Source organism: Aythya marila (genome assembly GCF_965140915.1).
Source record: "Aythya marila genome assembly, chromosome: Z".
NCBI classification, from domain to species: Eukaryota; Metazoa; Chordata; class Aves; order Anseriformes; family Anatidae; genus Aythya; species Aythya marila.
The window spans coordinates 88,924,176-88,941,235 of record NC_139080.1 but is presented as its reverse complement, the minus strand read 5'-3'; the positions used below and the strand labels follow the sequence as shown (position 1 = coordinate 88,941,235).

Genomic DNA, 17,060 nt, shown 5'->3' with positions numbered 1-17,060 from the left:
AGTCAGACCAAAGATCTGTGATCTTAGCAGAATAGAACAAGTATAGAGTGATACTCGTGACTTGCACTGTAGTAGGTGCCTTTATTGCATGCAGTTCTTTCTCAGGTGAGTCATTGTTATGGCATGTTCATGGATAGGACAATAATGTTAGTTTGTGTGTTTGCTTAGTGGTTCTGGGTCCCTCAGGATTTTTGCAGGATTACGGGGCTTACTGTGAGTCTTTGCCTGTATGTCAAATACTATCAAAGTTACAACCTTGGTGGCAAAGTGAGGGAGCAGGGTTTAGGAGAAAGGTATTGTCGAAGCTCCCTGTGTAAGCATGTATCTGAAACCAGCAGCAGTAGGCATGTAAGGTGTAATCTTGTTCAGGGTTAGGGACAGTTTGTTATATTTCTGCAGCTTTTGCCTGTGGTTTTGCTGGCTGTTGAGTCTTTAGACCTTGCATCCTTCTAGATTTTAAGAGCTTGGAATTCACTTAGAAGAGGGATGCTTAGGAGGGGTTGCTGGCTAACTTGTTTTTGGGAAATCATGGGGTACGGTTCCTTTTTTTGGCGTTACATTTCAATCTTTAGGTATATCAAGCCATTTGTGTCACTGTCCAGAGGATTCACAAAGAGCTTCAGCATGCATTGCAAGGGGCTCGACTGCATAAGCGCAGTAGTATGAAGAGACTGAGCAGGGTCACCTTTTTCATCTGTAAAGGATAAGTCTGTAATTACCCCTGCTGGGACTGCTGTGCATTCATGGCTTTTTGGCATTTGTGGACTCGAGGGTGTGTTTTTTTTTTTCTGGCTCTGGTCTCTGTGTTTGAGTCCTCTGCAAGAAGCTGTACTGTTTGCGTGTCCATCGTGGGCATGACCTTCTCTCTTTGTTTCTTGTAGCCCAGGGCATGGGCACGGAAACTTGAACGAAGCACGAGGGTGAGTGGACAGCAGTGTGGGCCCTGAGTTGGTCAGTGGACTGTGTTAGTCTGCTTTGCCTGTTGGGCAAACTACCTTGCGACAGCAGAGTACGTCTCCTGCCACGTTTCTGAGGCGCGCCAGACGTCAGCAGTTCTAGTTCCTGAAATGCTGGAGATGCATCTCTTTGGGGTGTTAGGTGGGCGAAGCGGTGATACTGGGCTGGGGAACACGGGTCTGGGGCTTCTTGGCTCTTGCGGTAGGGGATGAAAGAAGAGGAGTGGGTATAGACCGTTTTATGGATTGTCACGTTTGTCTGTTCTTTCTCCTTGATCTAAGCCCCGTGGGCTTGGCTTGGCACAGTGAATGGAAGCGCTGGGTGTGGGTTGGGAAGGTGAGTGGAGAAAAGTTGGAAAACAGGCATTGTTTTTGGTTTGGTAGTCTATTGGTCCACCTCTGGGTGACTCCTCTTTTCCAGGGATGAAGAAGGTACTGGGAACATCCTAGCTGGTCTCTGTGGTCCACACTGAGGATGGATTCTGAGCCCTGAGAATTAAGTTCAGGGGCAAATCTTGTGTGTTGGCAGGGGGAGGCAGGGAGTTGTCTAGGGGGTGTCTATCTGATTTCAGTAGCAGAGCAGGTCAGTTGACTACTGTTTTGTTTCTGAGGAGGGTGCTTCCCTGGAAGAAGTTTGGCTGGCGTGCTGGTGCCTGATGGCACTTTATTTCTGCAGGTGAAGAGGAGCCTTAGGCTTGAAGCAGTGTCCTGGCTAGCCTTTGTGTTCCTTGATGAGGATGGAACCTGCCTCCCAGCATTCCCAAGCTAAGCTGGGGGGGCAAGTGCTATGTTTGAGTTGGGGTTGTGAATGGACCCATAGGGCAAGGGTCTGTGCTTGTAAGTCATTGCAGCGGATGGGGCCTTTCAGGATTGATCAGGTCAGGCAGAGATGATGTGTGGGGAGTTCTGTCACGTACAGCGTGAACACGTGCCAGGCAGGGCAGTCCCAGCTTGTTGTCTGTGCTGTGCTGTTGCTCTTGGTGCTCGGCAGGCCCTGGGGAAGCCATCCTGAGGGTATTGAACACTTGACCTCATCGGAATAACGCTGATGTTCAACTGGGAGCTGAGCACCTCTTGTCTTGCAGTAGGAGCTTAAAGGGATCACTTCTTCCGTGCGTGTAACTTTTATTTTGTATCGAATGTTTCCTGATATGATCATTATGTGTTACGCGCTCCTCAGGTTTTGATATCCTCATCGCCTTCTTCCACTGGACAGATTAGATGGGCAACTTGGTAGCCACACTAAAGGTCCTAAATGCTTGTTTCGTCATCAATTCTGTGATTCTGTGATCACAGGGCTGATCCAAGCACTTCTTGTCTTGCAGTCACAGCTTAAAGAGCAGATGCGTTTTGGGTCTTGTGCATATTTGGTTTCAGATTGTGTCTGTTTCCATCGTCACTGTTGTGGAAGTCATCTGGGCTTCACCAGGAGCTCAGGCTGGGGAATTCATTTCTGAAGCGTTATTCTTAAGGGGTTTGCACTGCCCATCCTTCCGGTCTCTTGTCTTAAAGGCAAGCATTCTATGCGTCCATCATCCCAGTTCTGGCGGTCACTTTCAGTCGCAGGTCATGGCATTTGAGTCTGTCCCTGGGGTGGCCACAGATCATCTGTTCTGACTCGCTGTCACTGTAGGGCTTCCCTCTGGGAGTTGTCATTCTGCCTGGTGTCATTCTGTTACGCTCCTAGATTTTTCTTTCTATGTAAAGAAAGGTTTGAGCTAATTCCAGCTGAAAAGAGTTTTTTGTTTGTTTGTTTTTATCTGAATAGAGTAAAACGATCTATTGATGCTTCCTTAGCTGGGCGTAGTGCCCAAGAATGGGGAGAGAATGAATGGCCTCCTGAAAGAATCATACAGCATTATGGACCAGCTACCTGGAACCTGAATGAGGTAGTATGGGGGCCCGAGAACCTATTTGTAATTTGAATTGAATAATTATGTTGCAAGCTGTCCTTGGAATTGTAACTATATATAGTTACAATATATATAATCATAAACCATAAAATAGCTGAACTGGGAGCTGCAGGGTTGATGTGGGAATGTTGAGGTGAAACTCTGTGGTTTGTAGCACGCAGGAGGTCAAACAAATGTATCGAATGATCTTTGCTGGTCTAAAAGCACACCAATCCCAGCCATGTAAATCCCAGCTGAAGGTATAATAACATGGTAGAGTAGCATGGCTCTGCTCTGAGATGAGACATAATTTGTGGAAGCAGAGCAGAAAAGATGCTTGTGAGTAGATGAATTACTGATCGTTTTGACTCTAGGAATGGATGACTTCAAGGAGGGAGCTCCTTCAGATATCAAGACATTGCTCTCCGAAGTAAGACAAAGGTTTTGTCTGAGAAAAAGGGAACAAAAAGTTAACCATTCATGTGTTTGGGTTTCTGTGTGGTTTGTTGTTTTTTTTTTTTTTTTTTTTTTTTATGCACATTTAAAATGAAGTGACTGTTTTTGTGCTGGTTACATGCGGTGTCTTTTATATCCATCTAAATTACGTTTACTCTGGGAAAATGTTAGGCAATAATGGAATAATGAAAGTTAAACTTGATTTTGTTGTTACACCAGACTGAAGCATGATTTGAATCAAGTAATTGGAATTACAGTAGGCTAAAATTGCTGAAAAACGAGTTTGGAAAGTTGAAATGCATTTATTTGCTATTAAACCTTACTGAAAACATTTGGTTGTTTTCAGTTAAGAACTACTGGATTCATAAATGTAATACACAAATGAGAACATTTATGAAGTTTAATATTTAAACCATACCATTTTCAAAATACAGAATTGTTAATTTTATTGAACAAGTTTTCCAGTTTTCAAGCAGTGACCTTGCAAACAGTTCAGGTAATCGGTGACCCTTAAAAGCACAAGCCAGTGTTTTCAAAACAAAACAAATCTCCTACTTAAATATCTCTTTTCTAGTGATCTTCTAAGAGGTTAATTACTAACCACCGTTTGCTGCTTATGTTACCATCCTCATCCTCCATCCTTCACTCCTTATCTCTTCTTCTCTTAAACTTCACGTTGCCACTGTTGTTTTCAACCTTTCCTCTTGGATGGATGGAGCAACATGAAACAACTTTTCTAGCCAGAATAGAATAATTTCTGAATTTTATTTATGTGTTAGCATTCTTCATTCTGGTTGTGTCAGTGGTCCGCTGACTTAACTGACCAGCAGCCTGCATTCCCTGCCACCAGCCCCTAACCACCCCCCCAGAACAGAAGAACTGAGCAACCATTCTGGAAGGTTCTGGTGGTGAATGTTGTCATGAATATATGAATGTTCTTTACCCTCTTCCAGTCTTAATCCTATTTGTACTTTTTTCTTTTTTTTTTAATAACCTCATTGGAAGAAGTAGCTCTATACATTTGTACGGGGTCACAGCGGCTGCTGCTCAGCAGGCATTGATCTATGGAGGATGGCACTGTTAGCCCACCGTGTTGCTGGAGGGCAGCCACTAAGCGATGACCTATGAACCAGGTCATCACCTACCAACCAGGTGATTGTGATGACCCATGGTGGCAGAGACCAAACTGTCCTTCAAGAAGGCCCCAGGCTCACTGCATCGTCCGGTGCTGAGGGGTCTTCATCTCCTCCCTCCCAGCTGGGCATGGTTGTCTTCTGCTGAGGTACCCCGGTACCACAGGGCACTGACCATAGCATCTGCCTGGGAGGGGAAGTACCCGTACTCTGAGATGGAGAACGGGAGCGTGCTCCTCCCCGATCTTCTTTCTGAGGACTTCACCTGGGACAGCCAGATCCCCAGGCTTATCGTGGGAGTGCTGTTCTTAGCGGATTTTTCAGGTGGGTTGGGCACGGTAGAGCCTCCCCGGAAACGAGCCATTGGGACACACCAGGCCCTCGGGGGCCCTGGCCCGTAGATGGCACAGCTATCTTGTCGCTCTTGAGGACTCCTGCTGTGATGGCTAAAGAGAGCACGGATTGGCTTCTCTTGCGATGCAGCGACTGACAGGCGCTTAGGCTTGGCAGCATGGGACTGGCTGCCAGGCCCTGTGGCCCACGTAGACATGTCCTGATTTCTGCCTGTTCTTCCTGCAGGTTTCACTTCTTTGTCAGAGAAGTGTGTCCAGCAGAGCGGCACAGACAGAGGTGCTGACGAGCTGGCACAAACACTCAATGACTACATGAGCGACGTTTTGGAGGGTAAGAGCCATGCTGCCAGGCTGTTGTATATGGGGCCCTGAGGTTGCTTGCGGAGGGCAGAGGCAGCCTTGCTGCACCAGCTGCTCCTGCCTCCTTGGAAGGGCTGTGGAGCTCACTGTGGCCTGGGGGGACAGTGGGAGCCGTGGGGCTCCCGTGGCAAGAGAGGAGCGCAGCAGGTCTCTTCTGCTGCCCACTGGGATGAGGGAGGCCCCAGTGGACTGCAGGCTGGCAGACGTGCCTCCAGGCAACAGGAAGGGCTGGAAGGACTTTGCAGGGAATTACAGGCCCGTCAGCCTGATGTCAGTATCAGGGCAGGTTACGGAGCAGGTGATCCTGAGTGCTGTGACATGGCACATGCCTCCAATGGAGGGATCAGAAGCAGCTGGCGCGGGATTTTGAAGGCTAGGTGCCTCCTGACTACCCTGATCTCCTACGACAAGGTGACCCACTTGGTAGAGGAGGGAGAGGCTCTGGTCATTGTCTGCCTGGCTATTTATAAAGCGTTTGACACTGCTGCCCACAGTATTCTCCCAGAGAGACTGGCTGCTCAGGGCTTGGGCAGACATACTGTTTGCTGGGTAAAGAAGTGGCTGGACGGCTGGGCTTAAGGAGTCCTAGCAAGCGGAGTTCAATCCAGGTTCAATCCAGTTGGTGTCTGGACACCAGTGGCCTTCTCCAGGGCACTCTACCAGGGCCTTTTTTGTTTAACATTTTCATCAGTGACCAGGAGGGAGGAGGGGATTGAATGCACCCTCCATCAGTAAGTTTGCAGACAATTCCAAGTTAGGCGGGACGGTTGACTGGCTTGAGGGTGGGAAGGCTTTGCTGAGGTAGGCTGGGCCAAGTCCAGTCACATGCCACTGAACCAGGCTAAGTGGTGGGTCCTGCGCTTGGCACACAGCAACCTAATGCAGCCACATAGGCCTGGGGGAAGAGTGGCTGGAAATGTGCCCAGTAGAAAAGGATGTGGGGTTGCTGCTTGGCGGCCAGCTGAACATGTGCAAGCAGCGTGCCCAGGTCTCTAGAAAGGCCGATGGCATTCTGGCCTGCATGAGAACTAGTGTGGCCAGCAGGGCTAGGGAAGTGATAGCTCTTGGACACGGCAGTGGTGAGCCCACACCTCGAATATTGCATTCAGTTCGGGGCCCCTGACCACGAGAAGGATGTCTGAGTTGCTTGCGTGTGTACAGAGAAGATCATCAAAGCTGCTGAAGGGTTTAGAAAACAAGAGTTACGAGGAGCAGCTGAGGGCATTGTGGTTGTTTAGTCTGGAGAAGAGGAGGCTGAGGGGAGACCTCATTGCGCTTCCCACCTCCCTGCAAGGAGGCTGCAGCGCAGAGGCAGTCGGTCTCTTTTCTCAGGTGACAAGAGAGAGGCCATGAGGAAAGGCTCTCGATTTGGGGCAGGCTGTGCTTGGGTTGGGTACTGGGAAGAATTTCTTCAAGGAGGTTGTGGTTGAGCACTGGAGCAGCCTGCCCAGTTAAGCGATGGAGTCCCAGTCCCTGCAGCTATTTAAGAGATGTGTGGACGTGGCACTAAGGTAGATGGTTTAGTGATGGGGACTCAGTAGGCTAGGTGGATGGTCAGACTTGATGATCTCGAAGGCCTTTTCCAGCCTAGATCATTCTCTGATCGTATGAGCAAGGGGACACCTGCTTTCTCAGCATCTGTCTCTGTGCTTGCAGAGAGACCGTTGCAGTTCCACGATGGAACACGGCTTTGGTGCCATTAGGACCGCAGGCAGGCTGGGGGCATCCAGTGAGTGCCAGCGTGCCAGTGACCTAGGGAGGCTCGCACTGACATCTGTGTGTGGCCCTCCTGAGCCCCTTATCCTGGGGGACGTCTCTGACCGTGAGCATGTGGTGGCCACCACTTTGGCAGCATTTGCAAGTGTCCCCGCTCAGAGATCTTCACCAGGCGTCTGGACGTGGCCCCGGGCAGGTGGCTCTGAGTGGCTCGGCTTGAGTGGAGACGGGGTGCGGGACTGGAGCAGATACTCTCCAGAGGTGCCTTCCAGCTTGCACCGTACTGTGCTTGTGTGGCCTCCCAACTCGCTGTACAGGGGCCAGGGCTGTGGCTACAGGTGGCTTGCCCCACGGATTCCGGAAGAAGGCGCCCCATAACTCTGCCTTCCCTTCTTTCTCCACAGTTGTGCTGGATTTCGGAGGAGACATCCTGAAGTTTGGAGGTATGTCCTTAGGAGGAGGCTGCTTCCATGTCCTGCTGCTGTGCAGTGTTTCCCGCGGGAGCCACTTGCTCTGTGCTCTGGCCTGATGGAGCAGCTCTCTGGCCACGCAGCAATCCCTCCGGTGGTGTCCCTGGGCTGCTGCAGCTGCGGAGGAGTGCTGGGCAGAGGGTCCCCCCGCCACCCACCCTCTTGCCCTGCTGCCCTGGCTGGTGCTGTGGCTGGTCTGGCAGAGGGGAGGGGTCCCTGTGGCCAGGGTGCTGTCCTTCAGGAGGATGCCCTCCCACAAGCCCGTCCTCCTCTGCACGCCGGCTGGCCACTTGCTGCTGTCCCTCAGGAGAGCCTTCCCCTTCCCCTCACTTTCCCCAGGGGATGCTGTGCTGGTGCTGTGGAGAGCATCAGAAGCTCAGCTGCCTCAGACCATCAGCCTGGTGCTGCAGTGTTGCCAACAAATCCAGAAGAAGCATGGCAGTCGTGACACACACGTGGGTCAGAAGCTCCACCTGAAGATAGGTATGGGCGCTGCAGGGTCAGCTGTGCCACGTGCACAGCCCTGGCACTCTCCAGTGCTGCTGACTGCTTCTGCTCCCCGGTGTCAATGCTGCTTCTTGCTCTCTCCCCAGGGATCTCCGCAGGGCAAATGACCGTACTGGCTGCTGGAGACAGGTACCATCAGCAGTACTTCATCTGCAGCCAGGCCCTGGAGGAAGTTATGAACGCCCAAAACCTTGCGGTTAAAAGTGAAGTGATTGTCTCGCCCACCTGCTGGAAGCTGTGTGAGCAGGAAAAGATCCAGACCAGGCTTCTTGGTGGCAAACGGGTTCTGAAGGTAGGTGGACAGGTTGGCCTCTAGAGCCTCTCTGAAGACCTGCACCTGAGAGGGAAGGAGGCAGATGCCAGAAGGCTGAGGCGCTGGACGTGGAGAGAGTTGTAGCTGTAAGGGTTGGTAGAGAGCTGAAGCAGTTGCCCTTCCACCTCAGGGGTAGCTCTGGGTAGTGCTTGCTTGGTGTGACTGGCCAAGGGAAGCACAGGAAGGGTGTGGGCCCCACCAGCAATGTCCCCCGTGGGTCGCGCAGCTGTCCTGGAGAGCTGGGGCATGCTTGGGTGATGCCTGCGTGGCTCTGGTCCTTCTGAAGAGGCACTTCCGTCCCAGCTGAAAATCCAGAGAGGTGGGCTTGCTGCACCAAGAGGTTCTGCCCTTCTCTGGAAAGTGAGAGTGGAGGGGCGGGCTGTGTCTCCCGGGGCTCCTTGGGGAGGCCAGTGGCAGTACTTTTGTTCTGCGTGTCTGCAGGTTCAGAGGATGGAGCACATGTCTGGATCAGAACGCCAAGATGCTGCAGGCCAGTTTGAGCAACACGTGAAGATGCAGCGTTTGGAAAGGATAGGTGAGTCCCTGCTTCACCGTGTTCTGAGACTGGCTGGAAAAATGGGGCCTGCCTGCTTCAGAGTTCCAGGGAGGAACTCCCCCTGCCCTCTTCCACCTTTCAGTCAGCATTCGTGCCTTTGTCCCTCCTGTGCTTCAGCTGAGGCTGTCGCTGCCATCCCCTCCTTCCAGGGGATGGCTCTGGCCAAGCAGCTGCAGAGGGGAGCAGGAGGAAACGCCAAAGAATCTTTGCTCTGCTTTGCCCAGTGCCAGCCCCGTCTTTCAACCCCCTTGTAGTCCCGTCCTGCCAGTGAAGGCCTGCGTTTGCTTCCCTTAGGGCACCTAAGGCCAGCTTTTCTCGTGTCCAATGGTCCTAAAGTGGCAGCAGAGATGCAGAAGTACATACCAGCAGCTCCTCTCAGGAAGGTAAGGCCGCTGCTGCTGGAGGCTGCATTTTGGGAGGGCAGAAGAAGGTGTGCATTGCATGGGTGGAGCTCTCGTGAAAACAGACAAATGGAAGAAAAAGCACCCTGGGGCGGGAACCCAGGGGACCTGATGCCAGGCTTACTGGTGCTGCACGTGCCAGGCAACTGCCCATTTTGTGCTGCTCCTCAAAGAGGCACGGGTGGCAGGAGGTGGACTTGCCTCTGTCTTTTCCATGACTCTTGCTCTGGACGTGCTGTGGGCACGAGGCGAGGACAAGGGGGCGAGTCTGCTCAAGTCCCTGGGATGTGCCAGAGGGTCGCCCCTCGCATCCGTACTTGCCACAAGATGCAGTGTTGCTGGAACATTCCCCTCTGTCGTTTGTGCTATGACTCTGCTGTGACCTGCCTGCCGCAGGCTGGCCTGCGATTGGCACCGAGCAGGGGACTTACCCTTCCTCCAGTAGTACCTGGTATTGCCAACATGCCTGCTCTCCCTCGGTACGTGGCACGGGCCCAGAGGAACCGCCGGGAGAACAGGCTGGCAAAGCTGTCGTGCTCTTCACTTCCAGCTGGACGTGGATATGCCGCTGCACCTGTGGTCTGAGCTACGGCCAGTCACCAGCCTCTTTATCCAGCTGCAGTTTTCTGCAGAGGCCAGGTTACTGGATCTTCAGAGGGGCCTCCGTGATGCCAACAGGATGATTTCAACAATCATCAGTCCTCACAAGGGTGAAATCAACAAAAGCCTTCTGTTTGATAAGGTGAGCGTGGGGGAGCAATCCCACCCCCAGAGGGTGGCCTGTGTCTGTTTAGTGGAGAGGGACTGAGGAGCAGCTCTGCCTTGCTGGTGGGATCAGTCCTCTGTGGCTTTGTGTTGACCTGCAGCTCTACTGGTCTCCCTGGCGACTGCAATGGAACGGCATTAGCTGCTGGCCATAGGCACTGTAACCAGATGTGTTGCATCTGTCCTCTGCAGGGCTGTACATTCCTCTGTGTGTTCGGAATGTCTGGAGCAAAGCTGCATGACGAGAGCACCCGTGCCTTGGACAGCGCTCTTCAGATCTTCAGCACGTGCTCCAGATCATTGAGGAAACTTGAGTGAGTGTGTGGCGGTGTTGCAGGGCATGCGTGCTGCCTGGGACAGCGCAAGGGGGCTGACCAGCAAGAGACGTGGCCTCCTGGCTTGGCCTCCTTTGTCCCTGGCAGGATTGAGGCAGCACCCTGAGAGGCAGCAGGTGGCCCCTGGGCTTAGCTCACGGCAGCCAGGCGCAGTCCCTCCAAGCACAGCCTGCCAGGAACAGGGCTCTGGCCTAATCTCAAAGTCGCTGGCATTGTAGGTGCTCTGTGGGTAGCACCTGCTTTCCTCCACTAGTGAGAGGGGCTGTGGCCTGCTGCAGGTCACAGCCATCGGGCCTCAGGGGAAGGGTCCAAGCCGTCTTGCGTGCACCCTCCCCACGTCCCTTGTGTGTGGTGCCCCAAGCTCTCCAAGTCCCCGAGGCACACACCGGCTGTGGGACAGCAGGTGTCCCTGGTTGGTGCCAAGGGGAGACGTGGGAAGTGGCAGAGCGGGGCGAGCAGGACTGCGCCTGAGGCACCACTGAATTTGCACTTCTCTCCCTGTGTGCCAGGGCAATGTCTATTGGGGTCACCAGCGGGACGATGTTCTACGGCCTCTGTGGCCATCCGGAGAGGGCTGAACATACAGGTACCGCACCTTAGTCTGAAGAGTGGGAGGCTGGCGTGGGTGTGCTTAAGCACACCTGTCACACACACATCCATCATGAAGAGATGGGAAGGCTGGGGCAAGCACATATGCTACAGCCTGCCGAGAGCGGCCCAGATGTCACAGGTCTCGACCTGAGGTGGGAGAATGGGCTCAGACTTGCGGTTCCCGCTGGGTCAGCTTGCCCTGCTGCGGGGTTGACCTGTGCCTGAGGGTGTAGTCCCAAAGCTGGGAAAAACAAGGAAACCTTGAAGAATATAGAGAGTCCTGTAGCTTGTGTAGTATTTCTATAGCTTGTATAGTCTTTTAGGTGAGAGAATAAGGGAACAGAGAGACAGGTAGCCTTGAGCTAGCAGCAGCAAGGGAGATAAGGGACAAAAGGTGAAAACAAGGAGGAGAACAACAGCTCCAGACTAATCTGTAGTAACCTTTTGCTCATTAAGGGTCATAAACGTATTAAAAATCGTACCCATCAAAATGCTAACGTATGCTAATGTGGGATTTGATGTGTCCCCACTTCCCCAGCCCCCACTCTTTCTCTGTAATGTGCAAACTCAGGAGACATAAGTTAGGTGAGCTGTAATAGCCAATCAGAAGTACCCAAAGAGATAGCTTTCACAAGTTTGCTGTGTACAAGTAACGGTGATTCAAGTCAGAGGTGTGCTGGCTTTGCGGAAGATCGCCAAGCACCTGACTCTGCAGAGTTATATAATAAAATATTTAATTATATAATATATATATATTTATATAATGAATTAATTAAAAGATCTTTGCTGTGTGTGCTCATTGGTGCAGTGCACTAGGCATGCACCTATGGACAACAAGGGGAAGTAGCCCTTGGCCTTAAAGGGTGGGGCAAGGCTGCTTTCCTAACCATGTCAATGTGTTCTCTCTCCATGGCAGTGATTGGCCATAAGGTGAATTGGGGTGCCCGCTTGATGGTGCACTACCCCAGGCTGGTGTCCTGTGATGAAGACACCTACAAGGCCTCTCGCCTGCCCAGTTACCTCTTCAAGGAGTTGCCGAAGACAAAGTTGAAAGGTGTTACAGATCCCGGCGCTATCTATCAATATGTGGGGATCACCGACAAGTGGTGAGTGTCTTCCGAGCCATCTGGATGGGGCCACAAGGGGAAGCCAAGGGTGCAACCTTGACCGGTAAAGAGGAGCTGTGCAGCAAGAGACCAGCCTGGCCTCCCACAGACATCCCTTCCCTGTGGCCAAGAAGATCCAAAGGCCTGGCATGGGTCTGCTTTGTGCCTTTCTGCCCTTGTGTCTCCTGCTGCTAAGAGAGCTGCGAGTGACGCCAGTGGGGTGCAGAAGGTTGTCCTGGCTTTGGAGACGCACGCTAGCCATGCAGGCTTTGTCCAAGCGGCTTTCCGCTGGGCTCCCTCCCTGCTCTGTGTTTGCTCCACTATGTGCAAGGCTAAGGCAGAGGTCATTCTGATGCAAGGAGGAATTTTTTCCCAGCTCCTTCTGCGCAGGAAGCTTTGGGTCAGTCATGCCGCCTTGGGGAAAGGTGGGCCACTGGGCCACTCTTCCTCCTGTCTGCCTGCTCAGTTCTCAGCTGTCCCTCCGGGCCAGGGTTGGAGGACCTTTTGGATGTTAACGTTGCTGTCTCTTGAAAACTATCAAAAGACTTGAGCCAAAGGTGCCAGGTGCTTGGTGTCCTGAGCCACTAAGTGACACAGGTCCTCCTTTCCAAGAGGCTTCTTTTGCTTGTCCAGGGTGGCAGAGCAGTCTACTAGCCAACAGCACACCCTGGCTTCTTTGCCGCATCTGGGCTTTCTTTGGTTTTGGCCTCTGGCGAGGGACTCCCAACACCTTCTGCTGTCCCGCCATGGCTGCTGGCCTTCTTCGTGCTTGAAGCTGTCCTGGCATGTCCACTCGAACGTTGGCCGGGGAGCATGCTCCGGACAGCATGCTGCTGGAAAGAAAAGCAGTTACCTGCGGCGGGTCTCCTCCCCTAACACAGCAGGCTCTATATTCCCTGGCTTCTGAACAACTAAGTGAAACTCATGTTTTGTCTTCTCCCGCTTCTAGCATCTTTGACATGGGTCTTACCAAGAAGAGGTCGGACTATGGCCCCTTGCTGGGTAGGTAGAGAAGTCCTCGCTCTTCAGAACCCCAGCTGCTTCCCTTTGCCCAAAGCAGTGCACCTTGCTGGAGGTTAACCCCGGTAGGCAGCTGAGCCCCACACAGCCGCTCGCTCCCTTCCTCCCTCCTCTAGCCTGCTGGCTGGTGGGGCAGCATGAGAAACTGCAGAGGCCTTGACACTGTGCCAGCACTGCTCGGCAAGAGTTCAGTGTGTTCTCGGCGTTCCTTTGGTGGCAAGTCCAGCACATCACAGCACACTCCAAGCTCCTGTGAAGACAAGGAGCTGTATCGCAGCCAAAACCACAACAGGCCCAAAGACGCCACCTTAGCTACAGGGTGCTGGCAAGAGCTCTGGGGCTCAGGGTGCAGTGAGATGTTTGGCATGCCTTTTGGGCGCAGCTGCCTGCAGTGCCTCAAAGTGTGCCCTCCAGTCTTGGGCTGGATCGGTGTGGGGAGCTGTGTCCAGCTGGCTGAATCTCATTGCCTGTGGGAGGAGAAGCGGAGGGGAAAGAGCTCCTAGGAGCTGCGCCGTGTGGCCAGCAGGCAGGCGGCTCTGAGATGAGGGGCTTGGAAGGAGGCCTGGGTGTAGGCAGGCTTGCTGACGTGGTGGAGGGAAGCTGCCGTGCCAGCAAAAGGGAATGCTGCCCTGCTTTTCAGCATGCTGCAACAGCTTGTTTCCTGGTTGGTCTTCACAGGTCGGGAGGTGGAGATTGACCTCTTTGAACGCAGCTTGAAGGCCTATGAGACTTTGGGACAGCCGCGCATCCTGGCGTACGCAGGCATTCTGGGCTCTGGAAAGAGCCACTTACTGAGCTGGCCTTTCTGGGCCAGGCCACTGGGCACAGGTAAGTGGGTTTTTTGAGCCCCTTCCCATGCCCGTCCCCTGACGTTCGTGGAAGACTGCGATGCCTCTGCCCTGTGCCTGGCCCTCCGCCCACACCCCCAGGACTGTGCACCCTGCGTTCCTTTGCAGTAAGAACCAGGCAGCGTGAGTCTCTAACTCTCCTGTCTTGGCAGGCGTGGGCTACTGGGGGCCTTTTCTGCAGCTCAACTGCCTTTTGCTTTTGCACCGCAGGGTTGTCACCATGGAACTGACCAAGGCCAACATGAGGCAGCCCTTCTCTGCCGTCTGTATGCTGGTGGCCAGGGCCCTGGGACTGCAGGCGGGTGAAACGTGCAAGGACCGGCAGCGCACCCTGCAGGCCAAGCTCCAAGGGGCGATAGAAGAGAGCAGTTACTGCCTCCTCAACAACATTTTCCTCGTCGAGGTGAGAGCGAGAGGGAGGCCTCCTGAGGTAGTCTGGTGGTTGTTTGGGTGTTCTGCTGGGCTGGGAGTTGCAGTGCTCATAGCACCCCGTTCTGATTCGTGGGTCCAGGGAGGCTCCTTGTCTGTGGTGACTTCATGTCCTGTGCATGTGCCAGGTGTCTTGGTCAGCGCCCTGGAAAGGCCAGTGAAGAGAGGCTTGCGCTGACCTCATGCAAAAGCAGAGGCGCTTTGCTCTGCCGTCTAGCTTGGTGGATAGGCATGCCTGGTCCCAGGATGATGTTTCTTTCTGACTCTGCTTTCCTGTCCAGTTTGCCATCTCAGACGAGGTTTGCAAGATGCATGACCTTCAAAGGAAAAGGGAGTTGCAGAAGACTTGTAGGAAAGTGCTACAGAAGGTGAGCGTTCCTCCTTCTACCTGGGTCAGAGAAAGAAAACAACCCTGCCCGCTGCAGGCTCCACATCAGAACAGCCTGAGTGGGCAGCAGGACGATGTGCCAGGGTCACCGCCCTTCAGGGCCCAGGAGCCCCTCCTCCCAGAAGCCCCTCTCACACCCTCCCCATATGCCTCGTCGTAGCTCGCCTCCTGTTAAGTTGGAGGGTATGTGCCCTGGAGGAGGATTGACGCCTTCTGCATTCCTTTGCCCAAGCTCCCTTCTTCAGAAGGGCAAGTGATGTTCCAGGAGGCCTTAAAGTCTCGCAGAAATGAAAAGCCAGTAAGCTTCTGAAGAGGGAAGCGGCTGGGGAGAGACTTCTGAGTATTCTCCGTCTCCGGAGAGAGAGGCTGCATCTCCTCCCCTAGAGGATGCTTGAGAATCCGCCAGACTCCACACAGATCCATCTGCTTTTTTCAGACCCTTGGAGGAGAATTTGGCATATTTGTCATCGACAACGCCCACTTCATCGACCCTGCCTCCTGGACTGTCATGTGGCCCGTGCTCCAAAGCGTCACGCTCTTTATGGTGATGAGCTTAGCTCCTGGCCACGAGAGAACGGAGAGCTTTTTCAAAGCTGCAGCAGACAGCACAACGTCCCAGAGAATCAGCTGTCTTCATCTGGAAGAGCTGAAACCTGCAGCTGTGGTGCAGAAAGTCTGCCAGGACCTTGGAGTGGTCAGCATCCCCAGGGATCTAGCAAGGTATGTTGCAGGCCACGGAGCTCTTCCGGAGGGGTTGGACCTATGCTGCCACGGAAGGAAGTCGCCCCGCAGGAAAGGAAGCACGGGGCCTTCTGGCAGCATCCTTGACTCCAGCAAGGACCTGGGTTTCTCCTTAAGACTCACCACAGCAGGTGTGAGCTAAAAATAGGCAGCTCCCAGGACGCAGCACGTGGGCAGTGACAGCCCTTTGCTGTTGCAGAGGAGGGAGGGCAAGGCAGGGAGGAAAAGGGAGAGAAGAGGAGAGAGGAGAGCAGAGGGAGATGGGTACCCAAGCCTCAGCGTGGCTGAGGTGTGAAAAAGGCTTTGACCAATGTAGCCAGGCTGCAGTAGGGATTCCCAGGAGCAGGGGTCCAGCCAGCTGCCAGAGCAGATCTGGGCTCCTGAGGACAGGGAAGATCAGGCTTGCTGTGTTGTGCTTTGGACATTGCCCACGACCATTTCCCCATGGACTCCAGCAAACAGTGTAGGGTCAGGGGTCCCAAACGCCCAAGCCAGTGGGAGGACCGCCCCCTTCTGAAGTGAGCCGTGGCTGTGACAAAGAGGCTGGTTACCCTGTGAGGCCTGAGTGACTCGCCACCCGCCCATCAGAACTGTGTTGCACCATACTTCCCTGGTGTTGGTCACTGCTGGGTCTGCTCCTGCCCAGGTTCCTGATCCAAAGAAGCTCTGGCATCCCATATTACTGTGAGGAACTGCTGCGCTGCCTGCGTCGCAACAACATGCTCTTGTTCAGCACTGGGAGGCAGGACAAAATAGTAGAGGACAACTGGGAGGGCTTGATCGGTAAGCACTCTTGTTGCGGACTGGCTAGATGCTGTTGCACGTCACCCCCCCCCCCCCACACACACACACACACACGACCGTGTCCTGTGGCTTTCCAGTGAGTCTGGGCAGAGTCCGATCTGGCAGCAGGACAGAACTTGATCTGGCTGAGGTGTGGGCTCCTGCACACCTTGCTGTCACCTTGGCAAGCCACCAGCTCCCTCGAGAAGAAAGCCCTTCTGCAGGAGAGGGTCAGACCTGGGAAAGTGTAATCCAAAACCAGAAATGCCCGCAAAGGCGCTGGGAACTGAGGAGCTTGGCAGTAACGCAAGAGCAGTAATTGCAAGAGCAATGCCAAGCAGAGTGCTGTTGCCCTGGGGACAGCCTGCATGGGCTTTGCCTTTTGGATTATCACTGGCAATTTCCCTGGCTGTGGGAGGGAGCGCTGTCAAAGGTAGCAACCGCTGCGTTCTGTTGCGGGATATTCGTTCAGTACAGCTGGGCAGCTGGTCCAAAGGCAGAAAAAGAGTTGCAAGGGCAATGCAGACAAAACCATTGCAGTGGAAACCGGTTTGCCCTGCTCACTGACCGCATTCGGTGCGGGCCATGAAGCGCACCCAACCGTGACAGGTTGGACTTGCCCCACCTTGTTCATGCTCTCTCTCTCTCTCTTCCCAGCTTCTGCAGTCGAGGCTTCACCCATTGTCTCAGCCACCTCAAGCTCCAGTGCTGGGAATAACAGTGGCAGGGTCTGCACCGTCAGAGCAGATGTCAGCCTGGAGACCACCGTGCTGCCGGCTGCCTTGAAAGGTGAGGGGCTGAGTTCGTGGCTGTGCTGGGGTCCTTTCCTGGGGTGCATGTGAGAGAGGGGCTGGGCATCAGCATGCTGCAGAAGCACCCTCTCAGCCTGGGGGGCCCTGCCAGGAAGGCGACTCTGGTCTGAGCAGACAGAGCTCTGTGCT

General features: G+C 53.7%; 2 protein-coding genes across 2 annotated transcripts; both read left to right on the top strand.

Annotated features, from left to right (window-relative positions):
• Positions 1-4,932: 4,932 nt before the first annotated feature.
• On the top strand, positions 4,933-9,921 carry LOC309890287 (adenylate cyclase type 10-like; the record flags this gene model as incomplete). Its single annotated transcript, XM_082783957.1, has 7 exons — positions 4,933-5,121; positions 7,271-7,309; positions 7,676-7,819; positions 7,930-8,135; positions 8,598-8,691; positions 9,007-9,095; positions 9,664-9,921. The coding sequence occupies exons 1-7, from the start codon at positions 5,103-5,105 to the stop codon at positions 9,919-9,921; spliced, it is 849 nt and encodes a 282-aa protein (XP_082640083.1). The 5' UTR covers positions 4,933-5,102.
• Positions 9,922-10,778: 857 nt separating this feature from the next.
• On the top strand, positions 10,779-17,025 carry LOC309890286 (adenylate cyclase type 10-like). Its single transcript, XM_082783956.1, has 10 exons — positions 10,779-10,799; positions 11,721-11,910; positions 12,860-12,912; positions 13,609-13,674; positions 13,713-13,758; positions 13,989-14,181; positions 14,489-14,575; positions 15,032-15,315; positions 15,983-16,119; positions 16,777-17,025. The coding sequence occupies exons 2-10, from the start codon at positions 11,756-11,758 to the stop codon at positions 16,959-16,961; spliced, it is 1,206 nt and encodes a 401-aa protein (XP_082640082.1). The 5' UTR covers positions 10,779-10,799; positions 11,721-11,755; the 3' UTR covers positions 16,962-17,025.
• The last annotated feature ends 35 nt before the right edge of the window (positions 17,026-17,060 follow it).